This window comes from Grus americana, chromosome 1 (assembly GCF_028858705.1).
Source record: "Grus americana isolate bGruAme1 chromosome 1, bGruAme1.mat, whole genome shotgun sequence".
Lineage (NCBI taxonomy): Eukaryota > Metazoa > Chordata > Aves > Gruiformes > Gruidae > Grus > Grus americana.
In genome coordinates this window covers 175,437,959-175,455,676 of record NC_072852.1, presented here as the reverse complement: position 1 = coordinate 175,455,676, position 17,718 = coordinate 175,437,959, and the positions used below count along the sequence as shown (strand labels likewise).

Sequence of the window (17,718 nt, the reverse complement as noted above, 5' to 3'; positions counted from 1 at the left end):
TGTTGCCATTTACTTTAGGATGAGATGGATCACCCCCACAATTGCCTATTTCTGTCTGTTGAGTCAAAGGTGACTAACTTGGATGCAAATGTCTACATTTGTTCCAATGAATCCCACAGTGAGGATTTAATCTAGATGAGGGACTCATCATTATAACACAACTGACTGTCCAACATGAAATGCTGAATCTCTGCTAATAATCCCCTTAATTTACTAACTGGTGTTCAGATCATAACATCCAATTCGTTGCCTTGTTTAGCAAATTTAACAAATTTAACAATCACAACTAGAGGCTAGGGAAGCAGATCTGGAGAAATTATGTTCTCAGTTGATGATAGACTAACATTATCTTTTAGCTATGAAATTCAATAATTTTTTTTTTTCCCATGCCATCATGAAGACAAGTAAAATTCCAAAACAAAGTTTAGTGACCTGACTACAACCGAATGATTTGTTTCTAGTAGTCTGTGCATTCCCAATCATAGTTTTAGGAAAGCATTCCTTTAGCTTGAAATACAATGTGCTCAACATCACACATTTGTCCTTATGCCTCTATGATTATGCCTCTGCTTGCACCTAGACAATACTTTTCATCCACAGATCCCAAAGAAGTTTACAAAAGTAGATACAGGTCACTGACAAGCATTTGTCTTACGTCCCATGATGTCAAAGTTGCATGCACAGTCTTGTCATTAAAAGAAGTGCCATGCATCATACAATAAACACTGAAATACTGCAAATAATCTTTCTGGTCTGAAGTTATTGTTTATCTTATTTTCATTTTTGCAAGTGAATGTTTTTAGAAAGGGAGCACATCCATCCACCTAGGAACATATACATTCAGTTTACGCTAAGAGAAAAATACATATTAATAAAAGTACTGAAGTAAAAAAAAAAAATCAGTGTTTAATCTGTTAAACAATAGAAAAATTCTTATGAACTAGTGATACTGTCATTGAACTGGAGAGAGTTTGAGAACAAGCTTGCTCTGGCTTTTTCACCCTATGATTTGGAATCTGCTCACAGTACTGCCAGCTTAACCAAAAAGGATTAACTCTCATATCCAACTGAGAACACAGATAATTCTCAGTAATTGGTAAAAAATGAAGATGAATGGGGCTGAGAGATAAGGAGCAATTAGCTCATCAGCAGTTACAGCTGTGCACTCAATCCGGATCCATCTCTTGAGTCTCGGCCCCTTTTAAAGAACCCAAGCAGAATAAGCACAGGACACCCCCTCCCAAAAAATTGCCGTACCTGCCCATCATTCCTCTCTCTTTCATTTTATTTCCGTGTTACACAAAGACACCTGTCATAGCATTCTGTGTAAATTACTACCTCTCCCAGGACCTGTATCTACAGCCAATCTTCTTTTTACACTTAAAAAAAAAAAAAAAAAAAGAAAAAGAAAAAAAACCCCAAACCCGGAAACCAAATGACTACTGTAGACACTCTTAAGTTCCCTGTCAATCGTTTCATTATAGCAGCATCATCTGTTTGAAAATATAAGCAATTCCCTCATCTAATTATAGGGAGGATTTGAGGTTCATTAACATTGCCAAGGCAGAGAATCAGATGTGCAACTGCAGAGCTGTGCTCGGTGGCCTGCATTCTCTGTTTCCTTTTATTTGCTTTTTCAAGGTCTCCAAGACTTTTTCCTGAAACCATAAAAGTAATTCTTTCCTTCAAAATAGACACGTGTGTTTAGAAAAAGGAAATGACTGTATTTTGTACTGTTCTATTATTGGGCAAGGTCACCGGAGAAAAATAATTTCACCTAAATCATTTTATCTCTGATTCTGGATGAAAAAAAAAGAATAACAGTATGCAAGCAACCGTTACTTTTGAACAACAGATCACAGAAAACCTTGCTTTTGTCTCATAATTTTAAATATTACAAGGTAATGCGGATGAATAGGAAACCTAACATGCCAAGAAAACCTCTTAATTTTCAACACATTTTGTGGTTGTTTATGGATTAACATGCTAGCCAAGTGTAAAATGTTGCCTTGTATTTCCTAACTGTGTTTAGAAACTGAGAACACCAAAGTCTTCATGATTGCTTCACTTCCTTAAAGAAATAATAGCATTTTTTTTTGGTATGAATGTAGTTTAAACAATGACATTTTCTCGGGACATCTGTTTTGAGATCACATTTTGAATAGATATGAACTCATTTCCTACTAAGCAAGTAATTTACTATTGTTGATAGTTGTTTACAAGTTTTATGAGTCAGATTTTAGCAAGTGGCAAAGGTCTTTACAAATCCTTTGAGTATTCCCTAAAGTATATGCATAGTGTTTTCATTATATAAAATGTTTGGGAAGCAAAAGTATAGGGACTGTTCTTCACTTCCTACCAAGTTATAGATAGCAAAGTCCAGCTCACAGAAATAGCTTGAAACGTATTTATTTTCAAAGGCTTCTATCTTTTGCTGCTGCAGGTTAATGAAGTATGATAGCAGGGCAGTAAGTACTTAAGCAGCAAGGAAATAATTGAGCTGCTCTACCTATCTCTAACTTTGGAGTATTAGATGGTAAATATACAACTGATCCTAATATCATCCTAAGATGCTAATATGACAAAGAGAAGAACCTCTTCAATGAAACTTAAAGTTTGACCTTGTCACTCTCTTTCTTTTAATTCTGCAATTAAATTAAAAAAAAAAAAAACCCAACACACAGCATAACCTTTTTTTGTTTGCTGCCATACAGAATTCATTTTTTAAACAAAACCACAATAATTTATCTATCCTGCATGTTGTATGTAGAATTGCCACTAAAAAGAACCCAGGACATTTTTCCTTCTTATCTGCAATGTAGCTCATATCAGCCAAGCTGTCACAAGACAGTACTTGATATAAACAAGAGATTGCAAAGACATCTCAGTAATCAATATTAGGATGGCTACAGTATGGAAGCCCCAACCACTGCATATCATTTGTCTCAGCATCTATTTCTATGACCAAATGAAGCATTAATTCAAATCATAAATCTATGGTGATTTAAATCTGGGAATGAGCACCTGCCTGCTTTAATGATTTATTTTGTACATTTCAGTAAGCAGGAGATTTGTCCATATGAACTGACAGGTCACCTTCAGATGCCAGTAGCAGACTGTTTATCACCATGCAGACTAGCATCTCATCTTAGCAAGTAAATATTAAACTAAAAGAATCCAATTGATTGTGGATGGGGGAGAAAGGCGTTGCAGCCATATATTTTACTCAGTGTGCTAATACCTCACTCTGATTCCTCTGTAATTTCTTTTTTTTTTTTTTTCCTTTTTTACCCCCTTCTAAAATGATAATTCTGGTGGGAGGATGCAAGCTCAAGGTTACCATACAAAACTGAGGGATATAAAATAATTACTTATTAGTATCATTGGCTTCCTTTAACTCCCTTCACTCACTAACCTTTTGGCCATTGCTTCAAAGGACCAAGTTAATACATTTGTGTAGTGCTCTGTATAATTATACAATGTTCATCTACAAAAATGACTTCTATAATTCACATTAAGCATCTGATTAAAACCAGAAAGTAAGACAATTCAGAAGTAAACCTGACAATTCAACCCAAGAGCTCATATTTTTTTTATCTTCTTTTACATAGGCATTGGAACAGCCTAAGAACACGGTATGATCAACGCATGTACAATAATATACCGTAATGCCTGTTACATATGGGCTAAGATGTATCAGTTAAGCTTTTAGCCTGGCTGGTTAGTTTGTTTGTTCCTTTTCAGTTTGGTCAGGCACATAACATAATTTAAAATATAAACCAAAATCAGGTTATTTTCTTTTGGTTTATTCCTTCTTCCTGTCAACATTCAGTAACGTAATATTTCAAATTCATGCCTAACAAGCCATAATTTAAAACATTAATGGTATATGGATGTGATAATATTTATTTGAAAAGACATAAATAAACATCTGAAAAAATGCAGGGATAAAAAACCCACACACCTACTACAAAGCAACACCTTTGAAATACGAGTTCTTGCCAAGATAATACAATATGCTAATGTTCAAAAAAGCAACTAATAAATAGAGACTTAACTCTTAATGAACCTAATAATATCCTGGCATTAGTAGTAGCAGGAATCACTTCTCTGGCTCCATAGGCATAACTGACTCTGGATACTAGATAGGGCTTACTATAAAAGAAACAAATAAATGCAAACTAATTTTGAGAAAACCTCCATAGGAAGTGTATAGCTCAAGACTGAATGCATAGAGAAACACACTGTATGTCCAGAATGGAATGGAGACAACTGGAATGCTATTCACTCTACTCAGAAGAGCCATTTTTTTCTGAGCAAAATGAACTCTATTCTTCATTCAGTTAAATTAGGAAATTAAGTGAAGTTAACAAGTAAGTTAAGGGGCTGAAAGGAAATTTTGACAATGACAATACATAATATTGCTTCACTAACTTTGCCCTCCTAAAATAGCTAGAATGTATTTTCTTACAGGGAAAATTATTAAGATGTACAAGAGCAGATTAGTTATCTAAATCATGCCTCAAACAATGATTTCAAAATATTTTTTTCCTTTTTATTCAGAGGAAATTCAGATATTGTCTCCATCCACTCTCCTACAAATAATTCACACGATTTAGGTGTTGGTTACCTGTTAAGTTTTCCATTTCCATGGATGTACAAGCGGTTTGTCACTAGAACTGCCAAGCAAGATAACAGTTCTAGTTCAGTATTTGACCATTTTATTTCACATAATGCATTCAACTAAGTCTGAAATTCAAATCTAAACTAGCTTCTAGTTCTAGCACAGACTCTATCCTCCCAGTTTTTACTCTTTCTCATTTCTTCACTTTCCTTCCAGTATGTTAGGGGCCACCTGGTCCTTCCACTTCATTTGTACCTATCTCCTCCTTCCAGATTTCAAAGACACCTGCTCTCTACCCGCTCTTGTCTTCTCTCCAAGAGGACAATCTTTCCACTAATATTCTAGTGACTGCACGTGCTGGTATCTGAGTACTAACACAACTAATTTAAGACTATTTTCTTCGCCATCACAGAGGCATTTTTTTAATCCTTTCTTTAAAAGGAAGACAAAAAATCTGATTGTCTCCTTATGCAGTAATGCATACCCAGTTATTATTTAAAATAGTGTGTGCCTAGGTGAACCAGTTCTTTGAACTGTAATTCATATTATTTCTAAATAATAGCCTACTGATGCCTACCAAACTGTACAGAAATGCTGTTCACAAACACATATTTATTTACATTAAGGCTAGTACATAACTCTCTAAGACTCATTTCAAATGTATTTAGGAGATGAAAAACTAAAAAATAAACAAAACTCAACAAAAGAGCCAAAATAAAAACAAACAAAAAATCCCTATCTTAAGCCATTTTTTCCAATATACACCAATCTTGCCTGCAGTCTTCTGAATGTACCTCTTTGTCATTGAATTTCTGTTGCTGAGTTAATACTGTCTCAACATGATAAAAGGAGCCAATACAATGAAATGGCATAACAAAACATTTTACAGCAGACACACACAGATGATTAAAGATTTAATCAACAACAACAAAAAGTTACTCTAGCTTTGAACTATGCTTTAGCAAAACAAATCGTCCAAACAAATGAATAAAGTATACTGAAACAATTCTTTTTTGAGAAAGAACAGGAGTTGCTGATGGCTGCTTAAGAAATGGAAAAACCTGTTAACTACATTTTAAGAATGTGTTTATTAAAATAAAATATGATAGGAACTGCAGAGCATGGCAATAATTTATTGTGTATGTATGTTTTCCTTTTGTCATAGGGCACATGAAAGTATGAAATATTTTGCTTTCAAGCTTGTGTTCTGAATTACCTAAAGTCGATACCCAGCACACTGAGCAGGAGACATTGTTAAATTTCGCTTTGACACCATCATCTGTCACCCCACCTGTACTTTGAAAAATGAACTCTAAGCAATCAAACCACTTTCTTTCATGGAAAATATTAACTGGAGTCTGCAAAAGTAACCTGCAAAGGAAAGAATGCTTTTGTAATAGTAAGAACAATGCTGAACGCTGGTGTAAAGGTCAGAAACAAAATAAAACTAAAAACAGTAAGAAAGGGAAAACAAATATGCAACTCTTTACACCAAATCAAGGACTTCAGAAGGAATTCCAGAAGGATCACCATTTTATTAAAATATCAGAGCATTATGGACATATAATTATGCTGTGTTGAGACTTACCGACACTTGAATTCAGATCTCCATTTTCAGAGTCTGCTCCATGCTGGTTATTATTTGCATGATAGTTGGACATAGCTTCCAGTTTAATTTTTTTCACTTTCATTGCCTCTGCTATGGCAGCATTGGTGGCAGCTGCTGCCGCTGCAGCTGCTGCTGTCAGACCTGCAAAGAAGTATGAAAAAAATTTAATATATATTATTCTATGATTCTTCATTATTGAAGGGACTAACTAACTTCCTTTCTACTTGCTACATAATGAATGGAGAACACTGCAGAGTATTATTGCTTGTTTGATTTGAAGTTTGTCAACTTTTTCAAGTAAAATGTTTCTCGTCCTATTTAGATAATTAATTCTCTATGTCCACCTGAATCTTAACTTGGTATCCAGTAACGACAGTCATAACACAATCATAACTAACTGGAGATACAAATACATGCTTTCAGAAATCGAATTTAGCTGCGAAATAGTGTCTTAAGTGTCCGGCTATGAATAGGTGAACATTTACACAACTGTACTTAGAGAAAACCAACTTTTAGATCTCAAATGTTTGCCATGCTAAAGAAAACTGAAAAAAAAACAGGTATATAATTTCTATTTAAGAGTAACAGATGAAAGAACTCAGACATTTATTTCTCATTTCACACATAACTGCAAGGAGATGTGGGCATTCTAGGAAGAAGAAAGAAAGGTTAGTAATGCTGAACATCGGTAAAATACTTATTTTGCTTTCCCCAAAACTTCAAGGCATTAAAGCATTTACGAATGAGAAGAGGAATTATTAAACCCATTTAACAGCAACCCCAAAGCCATCTTCAGGCAAGCCAACCTGAAGATGTTGCACCTGAAGTGCTCTTCCTACCAAACCAAATTTCTGCCATCCAGCCATTTACAAGAATATTCTACAAAAACAGGAAAAGTTCTCTTTGTCAAAAGCAATTAGAGAAACGGTCCAGCAATATCTTCAAAACTCAAAGTTAGATACGGTCTTCACTCAACGTCATAAGGTTTTGCTCTCTTCCCTGAGACAGGATAATTTTTCTGCGGTCCCCAAACAGTGCTGCTACCCACTCAGATCCCTTTACCCCAGCCTGGGTGGTAGAGATGGAAATTAAAGAGAATTAAACATACAAAAAATAAAGAGAAAGCATTAAACCAGGTAAGTTTTATGCAATTCGGCAATCTCAGCCCTCAGGCTGTGATGCCACGTGAGGAGAACAGACCCTCAGTCATTTTGAATCAAGATTCTTGCCCTGACCATGATGAAGGCTTGAAAAAATTCAGTGTAATTAGTTTAAAGGTGCCTGCTTGTCTGATTTTCAGCTACTCTGAGAGGTGTGAAGTGTCTTATGGATCTCAAGAGGAATTAACTGCACAACTTACTATTCTAGTGGGCCCAGGCTGCAACCCAGCACAGGAAGAGTGCAATTTAGCAAGAAAGACCAAATAAGCAAATAATCCCAAGCTGCTGAGGTAAATATTGCTACCACCTTCCAAGAGCCCCTGGTTGTCTCCATTGCCTCCTCAAATGGAAAATGAGTTCACTCGTGCCATGTTTTCAGCTACGAATGGGGAGAGACAGAAGGCAAAATCCAGCAGGGAGAAGGCAGAAGGTGAATGGAGATCAGGAATCTCCCAGGGAAGACAATGAGGTGGCGTAAGAGGTGCCTTTGCATATATTGTGGCTTCACTCAAGGTTGTTTTCCTTTATTTCTTTGCCTAACCACATAAAGGTTAGCAAACAGTTCCAGCCTCCCAACCCTCCCCACAGGCTGACTTCTAACACCTCCAAGTGCAATGAGAATTACCAAGTCTGTGATAATTACATTCGGCACAGGCAGATCAATATTATTTATAAAATTGCTATTTCAGGTAGAAGATGTACCGAAAGCCAAAAATCAAATCAGAAGGTGGATAAATACAAGGAGTTCATTTTATTTTAGCTTCTTCTGCTATTACAAATTGTGCATGTTCTGATCTTAAGAAGGTATTGACAATAACGTGGATTGCTTCCAATGATGTTTTTAACTTAGAGGAAGGATATGAAGTTATACGTTATACAAATTTGGTTACGGTCCCTAAATTAGGCCACAAAAAAAGGGACAGTGCACCTCTGAACTTTGGTTTGCATCCTGTGCTCATTGAACAATACAATAACCTATACTTCCTTTTTTTATATACATCACTGACAAGCTAAAACTAGCATCTTTAAAGAACAATCCTTCAGAGGAATATTCAAACACGATACAACTAATGAATACAACAGCAGGCCTCAAACTTTTGGCTGTGACTGCACTTCCAGGCCAGCAGTTTTTAAGTGCTTCCAAAAATACCATATTAAACACCACTGGACATTGGGCTTGTGAACCCACCTGTAAATATTACGTCTCACTGGGGTAATGACCCAGTCACAGAACCACTAAAATACGAACTCTCTTTTGCTACAAAATTTGCAAAAGAGTATACTTCAGTGCTTCTCTCCACAGTAGGCCATAATGCTTCTCTCTAGAGGAAGCCATAGCTTTGGATAAGGATTAGGAAACTAAAATACAGATTGCTAAGTTCTGTAGTACGATTTTCACAAGATAATGCTTCTGACAATAAATGATAATTTAAAAAAGCAGAAATTAAACTTCTAATTTAATTCCTTCCCTCATACAACCGCATAAGTGATTGAAACGATTACTTTGCTATACAGCAATTAATTTAAACTGTACGAATCTGAAACGTGTGTCTCTCATAAGCACCAGTGTAAGTGGAGGGGAAATGTGAGTAAGGAATAATCCTCAGAATTATTGCTTAATGCTGTTCCTCACAGCAATACCAGCCTACAGCACAGTTTCTGCTTTACTGTTATTTTTTCCTATCCCTTTACTATCACGATATAGCAAAGCAAGTGTTAAGGAAGGTCCTGAGCCAATTACTAGATCCCCTTGTATTATAATCACTGGTGCACTGTGGTATATACTATGGTATAGCACCAGACAAAACTTTCTCTCTAGCACAGGGCCCGACTTATCTCACTTATCTCACTAGCAAAGGCAGCCAAATGTGTTATAAACAGAAGAGGTTAATAAGCTGCTATGTATCTCTATGTATATTTTAAAACTCTAAAGTTCGGGTATAAATATGTACTTGGGTAAATACTTGGGATTTTTTTTTTTTATTGGTTGTTTGAGAAAGCCTTTTGACCTAAACATTATTTAATATCACTTTACTCTTACAACAAGTAGCCAAGGAATTTCTGAGGTGCAGACTTTTCTACACTACAGAAATTTTATCTTCACATATGAGATAACCAGAAGTCACCTAAGAAGGCAACTGAAATGAAAGAAATAAGGATCACACCGAACAGCCACTTAGATATTTTTTACTCTTTACAAATATTTATTCGAACTGTTAAAAAGTATCCAGGCCAAAATATTCAATGGATTAAAGTCAATGGTAGTTGTCATTAATATTCTGAAATTGATAAGTTGTTTATGTCTGGCATTCTTCCTGCTGATTATGCAGTGAGACAGGCAGCTTTATAAATATCTCATCACTCCATCGTCACACAAATTTCATCGACAGTGCTCATGCACAGCTATTAGCAATATGAATCTAACCATTACAAGAGGAAAGAAAATCGAACATGTGGCATTAATACGCAGTCCTGGTTCCTAACCATCTGATAGGCAGATGGTGTAAAGCGGATTCTCCAGCTGAAATGAAGGGGCACATCATTTAAAACCTTGTTTGCATTCTAACTGATATCAGTGCCATATTGATATACATGATACATCATGGCAGTATTTGAACAATCTAGTTTGTTTCAGTCATAAATGTTTACAGCCTTGTTTTTTATCTTTAGAAGCATGTTCTGAAGAGCGTATTTTTAATTTATGAAACCTATTGTTTACTTCTGTTGAACCAGAAGATTAGCGAAGAGCAGGAATATTAAATTACCACAACCACAGCAGTATAACTAAGATGGATGAATAAAGTATGGTTTTTCAATAAAAGATGTTAGTAAAGGAATTAAAAAATTAGCCTAGACATTTTATGCATTAAATACATTTATTCATTTAAACCTTACAGCTTTTTTCCCATGTGACATACTTAGAACTTTAATGCTTTATAAAGCTATTCATTTAAATCTCTTACTGCGTGCAATTAATCTTGTCCAACAATTTAATTCAAAAAGCAAAACATCAGAAAGTAAAGTTCAATTCAACCATCACGCTTCTGAAGTAATCTCCGTATTGCTGACAGTTCCTATAGACTCATCAGCAAAAGTCTGTTCAAGGTGTCTTGTAGGAGCCGTATGAATTTGAATTACAGCTCAATTGAAAGCTCTCCAAGCCTTAGTAGGAACTCAGGAACAAGAAGCAGAACACCAAAAGAAAGCGTGAATGATCCTTTCCTACAAAGACCTTCTCTCTTCTGTCACTAGATTACTTTGGCCTGTTGGGTGTGTTTGTAGCTGTTAATTATGTTAATAAAGTTGCAGCCTGCTGCCTCTGCCAAATATAATCATAAGCTTTCTCCTGCCAAGTTCTAGTCTAATTTACACCCGTGCAACTCTACTGAAGTCAGAATTTCGTGGGTGAGAATGAGACCAGAAGTATGCCCAGTATGTGTGGTCTCTAATGCTGAAAAATGAGTGAATGAAACGGAAAACAATGACAAAAAAACACAGCATCTTCAGAAAACAATTCTGTTTTAAAAGCAAAGCGCCCGAGAGAGCTGTCATATATCATGACAGATTTTCAAAATGCCTACGAATTACTGGTGGGCACTAAATCACATCCAGGGTTTCTGCCTTCCAACAAATACTATTCCCTGGCTTAAGAGAGAGCTCTTAAAACTTTCAGTTTTGATGGCATGACCACCTTACAACACACCCTATTTGCGAAGGAAAAAAGAAAAGGACCTATGGCTGTAACTTTTTCAGCCTCAAATACGTCTCAAAATACACATTTTTGAATTGTATGCCTAAATTTGGTCCTGGGATAACTTACAAAATTATTTAAGTAATTGATCTTAATTCACTTTTAATTTCCTTCACATAACTATGCCCAATAGTAATTATAATTTCTAATAGTTATTACAATAAATAATTAATAAGTTCCTTAATAGAACTATTACCTTCCTTTATATATACCATATATACACATATTTATGGCTACATAAAAAATGCAATAATATATGTTCACATTTTCACAACCTCTTTCTTTAGGACTTTGAGAACATTTTCAAGATACCTTACCTTTGCCATCACAGAACAGGCAGAAAACCAAAACAGGACTGTTGTACGTGTGTTACATTTAATTTCATTTATTTGCTGGAAAGTTATTTCTGCAGAAATGCTTTATTCATTGTGTGGGAGGAGGTCCAAATCTCATCTAAATTCTGAAAGAACTCCTTTCATTATTTCAAATGAACGCTTAATCCTTTTTCCTATAGTTTATTTCAGTGGTACTGACTTGAAAATAATTCATGTCTTTTCTTGACTTAATTCCAGATTTCATATTGACGTTCTTACTTGGGCAAAATTCTTACTAAAATCTGAAAAACTCTGCCTGAGAAAGAAAGGCAGGGTTACCTCCTAGGACTTGACCCCGATCACTGTAGATTATTGCACCGGTTTCACGGGTTTCAGCAGTTCAGGTACAAGTTTTTGGTAGCTTATTACGCTGCTGCCCAGTTATTTCAAATGAAATAGGATCCTAACCTTAGTCTCTGATCTAATGGGTGCTTTATATAGTGTGATACATAAAACAAGAAGGGGAAAGCAATCTGCAGGAGGACAGAGGTCTGATTACATAGACTGGATGGCAGAAAGGGGAACTTCAGACCACACCATAATGTTCTGCTAAAATAGACTGAGTTTCATTAGTTGCATTCTTTATGTATAATGTAGGCCTGGAATCTCCCAGTTATCCAGAAGCCTTATTTCTGTTAAGCTGCCTGGACTGATCCAATACAACACTATTAGTATACCCTAAAACTTTCATTACCTGTTATTTTGGAATAATCAAGAAATTCTTGTCTGGCCCTTCTAGCTGTATTTTCCTGTTCAACTTGCATGGTTCAGCACAAACTGCTCATTCAGATGATTTTTTAATATCTTTAAAGGGGCTATTATTAAAGGAGTCATATAAAACAAAAAAGTGAAATAACTAATTGCACTTTAAATATTGTTAAAGAGGAATACTTAGAAAAACTCGGGCATTTGATCTGGTTTAGACTGGTGCAACTAAAATGAAATTGCCAGTCCTGCACTGGGAGAAAACCAGTGTATGTGAAGCTCAAACCATCTGTTGTTCATCAAACTAATCAGACCTTTTTCCTGTAACTACTTCTAAATTGCAATATGAATTTTGAGGTCTGGGTATTACATTTAAAATAAACAAGCAAAAGAGCTAAATTTCCACAGCAATCTTCAAATCTAAAAATCCTTTTACTTACAGTGTGTCTCTGCAATAACACAGTTGCAGAAATAAAACATTGACCTAAAAGAAGTAGTGTCCTCTTGATTTGTTTTGTTAAAAGTAGATAAAACTTAATATTAAGACTGCGTTTTTTGAATAAGAACCACCAGCAGGTTCAATTATGTTGGAAAAAAAATGTGTAAATGTAATTATTTTATCACTAACATTTGCCATTTATGGAACTGATGGACTTACATTCCATGAAGTTATTCTTTATTGTGGATTTATTGCATTGTACTGAAGAGTAAAAAGTGAAATCATAGAGTGCATTTCAAATACCACAACAAATTACTAACTGTTGCAGCTTAATGGGGTTTTGTAATCTGTGAATTTATTATTGGCTTGGTGCGATTGTGACAGAATTAAACAATGTATACTGCATAACTGCCTGGCTATATAGTACTTTTCAGCAACAGTTTAAAATCCTACTGGAATGCATACAGCATCACTACAATACAATTAAGAGAGAACATTCTTTCTTAAACAACAGTCATCTTTTCAAAAGCAATAGATTCCCAGTTCTCATTCAGTCTGTTGCATTATTCATTTCATGTGCAACCTCATGCTGGACCATAAATTGTTACTTTATCTAATCAAAGGCGACTTAACTCCACAGAAGGTCAAAGGTTTAATTTTGTGAAGTATTATCTTACGCTATGAGTTTAACGGAAAAATAGAAGAAGAAAAACAGCCAAGAAACTGGTAATAAATGAACCTTTATTGCCTCAGGCATTGGCCTAGTTAATAAACTTTCATTGAAGGTTTCTTTCAACTGTTATGGACAATGAGGTAAAAAAAATCTTAAATTACAGCCATGTGTGACTTTTAAAGCAGGCATTCTTTTTTATCTCAACCTCCCCAGCTTAGGAAAAAGACAAAGAGATTGTCTTCAATTTCTTAACCAAAAATGTATGCTTCTAAACAGATGAAAAAGTGCAGATCAAGCCTTTTTAAATGCAGAGGTCAGCTTTGAACAAAATAAAAAAATACTTTTCCTTAACTCTCGAACCTTGATCCACAATCTCTTTAACCAAATAGCATGCAATTCCAAAAAAAAAAAAAAAAAGTATGTGGGAAGGGAAAATATATATACTAACAATATATTATGCTAACAATGATGCTTGGTTCCTAACAGACTTTCTGTTTTACATTTGCATTGCTAGAGTGCAATAATGGCTCTTGTTTAATAGAATGACTTATTATGGGAACAACTTCCTTGCACTTTTTGCAAACAGAAGTTCCTTTCTTCTTTTTGTGTGTATTATCTCATGTTCTCACAACGCTATTCTCACTGTTACGAGAAATTAAAAAGTTTAACATAATGACAGTTACTGGTAGTTATTGGTGTTTTGAGAATTTTCTTGATTTAACATTCTTAGATTTGACTAACTACAATGTCTTTTATTGACATATTCTTTGAGTTTAGAAAAGTGTATTTCAGTTTAATTTGTACCGCCAAAACCAAAAAGAAAATCAGTAGTACTTAATAAAACCTTAGCCTTTAACTTTAGTCTAATTTATAACTAGACGGACACAATTAATTAATTGTAACACTGCTACAATTCAAAAATACTGAAAGGACGTGTTCATGCCTGTAACAGCAGTAATGTAGCTAAATACTCATAATCTTTCAACCAGCAGGAGCTTTTGTAGTTTTTCTTATAAACCTAATCCACAGCTTGACACAGATCCTGGGGTAATGGCACACGGTTCTTTGATTAAACTAATATCTAAAGACTGTTGAGGCAGCCTGATGGCCCTGTGGAATTACGTCTCCCTACAACTTCCGAGCTCAGCCTTGCAAACAGAACTGCCAAATTCTTTCCGATAGACCCACTGCAGCCCAAATGCCTAATCACGTGTGTGAAATTTAACTTATCCGCGTGCATAAGTATTTGTGGCGTCAGAACAAGTTCAGAATAAAATGAGATTTTAGCTGTGAACCGCAGCGGTGCAGTTTTAGCTTTTAGAGCCTTCTGGTGGGATGGATGTGCCCGCAGAGGGACCTGTTCTCTGCACTGGGTCCCCACGTTGAAGAAACAGCCCACTCGTATTTACTCAGAGCGCTATCAAAGCCTTTGTGGCCTTCATGGCTTTGGTCCCGAAGCAGTTTTTTTGCCCAAAGAAAGCAAGATTAGATTCTCACTTTCGGTACACAAGAATAAGCAGCTACAGACTTACTTCAGGCTCCTGCCTTCCCCAAGAAATGAAAACAGCATTATTCCTACTCATGAAAAGAGAAGGAAAGGAATGCAGGGCTTTAGCTGCAAGCAATTGCCTTCCCTAACTAAGATGAAATATTATCATAGCTGCTCATAAGTGCATCTTTGGTAGACCTGTAAAATATAAACTAATATTTCAAGATATTTTAAGGTAAGTTTTCATAGGATTATTCATTAACAGCAGAAGAATATGCTACATGTATAAATAAAATTTAAAATAAACAACAGTTTTAACTCTGTTTTGCCACAGTTAGCTTTAAGGTAGGTATTGTTTCCCACCCCCAAAAAAGAAACCAGAAACCTTTATATTACAATATATACTGACAAATTCTATAATATTCTTCTAATTGCCCCTCTGTATTTGCAGTGTGCAAAACAGGTTGCGCCAAGCATTATAATGACAGAAGTCAGTATAACGCTGCAAAAAATCCCAGAAATCTCCTGGTTATTTCAAGGCATATATACCATTGTTTTAACACAGAAATTTGGGTGAGAGAATTTTCACGTTTCAAAATGTAAAGAATTCACCTGTAAGGGTCAGGAGAGTCCTCTCTCCTCCTCCATCCATCATTCACTTAAAGCGTTGTAACTTCAAGAGCTGCACTGTGGCTTTGGGGCTCTTTTTTTCTTTTTCTTTTGTTTTTTAAGTTTCATCAGATCCATTATGCATTACGCTGCGCCAGAGGCAAGGTGTGGGGCTAAATGTACTATTACAGCACAGTGATAGCAGAGTATTGTACTGCGATGCAGGACTGTGATACCGTACAAAGTAGCTGCAATAATGACTGACGGGGAACACTGTGTAGTCCTGCTTTCAGATGAAAAGGCAGTCAATTCTTACAGCCAGCCTTCTCTCACCTATACGCTCTACTTGTTGCACCAGATAACAGGACACTAAATTTCATGGGCAGCACCCTGACTGTTGACCAAGGCACTAGACAAATCACATTCCAGTGGCTTCTTACATTTGAAGGCACCCCATCTCTTCGCGATACAAACCGTGGCAACGACGCTGGGAAGATGCGCATGCGTGTCTTGTCCCAGCACTCAGTCAAAGCATCGCCAAATTAGGACCCCAAATCAAGGGAGTTCTCTCAAGCCCACGGTGTTATCACAGAGTGATATCTCTAAATACTTTTGGTTTGTACCTCAGAATTGCCTGATACTCAGAAAGTAAACATCTGAAGACTGTTAATAATGCTAAAGGAGAAAATGTGGTATTTATAATGCATACATAATTATTGTATTTGGTTATAATATGAAAACAAACATGCAGTAACTCTTCTACAGTCCCTACCATATTGATGTAATTGCAGTATATATTATGAAAAACTGCAGCCATTTATAAATTCAGATTTACGTAAGTGATCACACATGCTTCCAAAAGGCATAATCTCTGAAGCCGAGAATTGACTGGTAGACCACTGTCTACCTCACTACGGACAAATATTCAAAGCTCACCAAATATGTAAGCATAAAGGAGTTCCAAGATTGTCTTTGGCAGAAACCCAAGAAATCCTCATAATATCATGTGTAAATGAGACATTATAGGTACATTGCTAACAACACTTTGTAGAAGACAAAATTTTATGTTACCATGCTCAAGTTGGTGGCATCAATCAATAGTCAAAATATGATGATAATAGTATTACACAGATTCCCCATTTTGTAGGGAGAACTAGATTATAATTTGCAGAAGATAATTTAATTAATCTTTTCTTCAGCCATTAATGAACAGGCTATCAATAGAATAGGATTTTTCACAAATCTGTTACTGGAAATCACTTTCCTACACCTTGTCAACGTTCTCGCAAGACTGGGAGGGGAGATGCATTTTATGATTTCTCATTCCTCTAGGTTATGACCTTCCTTCTTATCATTTCTAAATTCCAAGTTTTAGACTTCTCTGACATTCAGATTGGCAAGATAGACTGCATGTTTAGAACAAAATGAATAATAAAAATAACTCACAAAAATTTAATTACTATCTAGATAATAAGTCACTTTTTTATCCCAACCATGAGTAATCTAACTTCAAACAACCACAAGATGCAACCTCGATACTTAGCAATGACAGTATCAGTGCTAGAGATGAAACACATGGAGACAATGTCTTTAATTTTTCAAATAAAAATATGCATAGCCTGTTCCTGATAAGTAGTGTATCTGCATTTCTTTGGTATTTTCTAGACATTACTAGTCTTCAACACTGTAACTTCTAGACTAAAATCTTCTCTATGAATCATTCTGAAAATGGAACAGGAGCATTGGTATTACTTTATCCTAGAAATCAGAACAACATACATAATCTAATGATTTGATATCCATGTTGATTTGAAGTCAGGTCACTAATAGGATTTCAAGTCTAAACTATTGGTTATAATTTACAGCATTTGTCACTACACAGCCCAATGAGCTTGGCAGCCACTCTCTGTAACGGGAAGTGAAGAACACATGAGCTCTGAAACACGTCACATGGACTTCTAACGTACAGAACTCCAAGCTTTTTTGGCATGCATAAGTTTCAGAGGAAACAGGGGAAATGATGGGGTTTGTTGCAATTCCTTACACTGAATTGTTGAGTTTCTTTAAAATTGAATTCTTAATCACTAGTTAAGACACGTTAAAACACATGCTTAGCTTTGGAAACACAGGAATTACTTTTCAAAAGGATGCAGATCTATTGTTGAATTTAATTTTGTAATACACTTACAGGCCATAAAATTATGGAAATTTTTTCTGCCAGTGGTTCGTTTATTTGACATTTCTAGCATTGTCTTTGTTTGTTCTGTTCTTTAATTGGACGTATT

General features: G+C 35.6%; 1 protein-coding gene across 6 annotated transcripts in view; it reads right to left on the bottom strand.

The window, feature by feature from the left end:
- Positions 1 to 17,718, bottom strand: part of DACH1 (dachshund family transcription factor 1) — a 367,584-nt gene that overhangs the window by 169,503 nt on the left and 180,363 nt on the right. For all 6 annotated transcript variants that reach the window (XM_054806688.1, XM_054806675.1, XM_054806681.1 and 3 more), the window contains exon 3: positions 6,213 to 6,374. In XM_054806688.1, the coding sequence (XP_054662663.1) occupies positions 6,213 to 6,374 (162 nt within the window). The remainder of the gene's footprint in view (positions 1 to 6,212; positions 6,375 to 17,718) is intronic.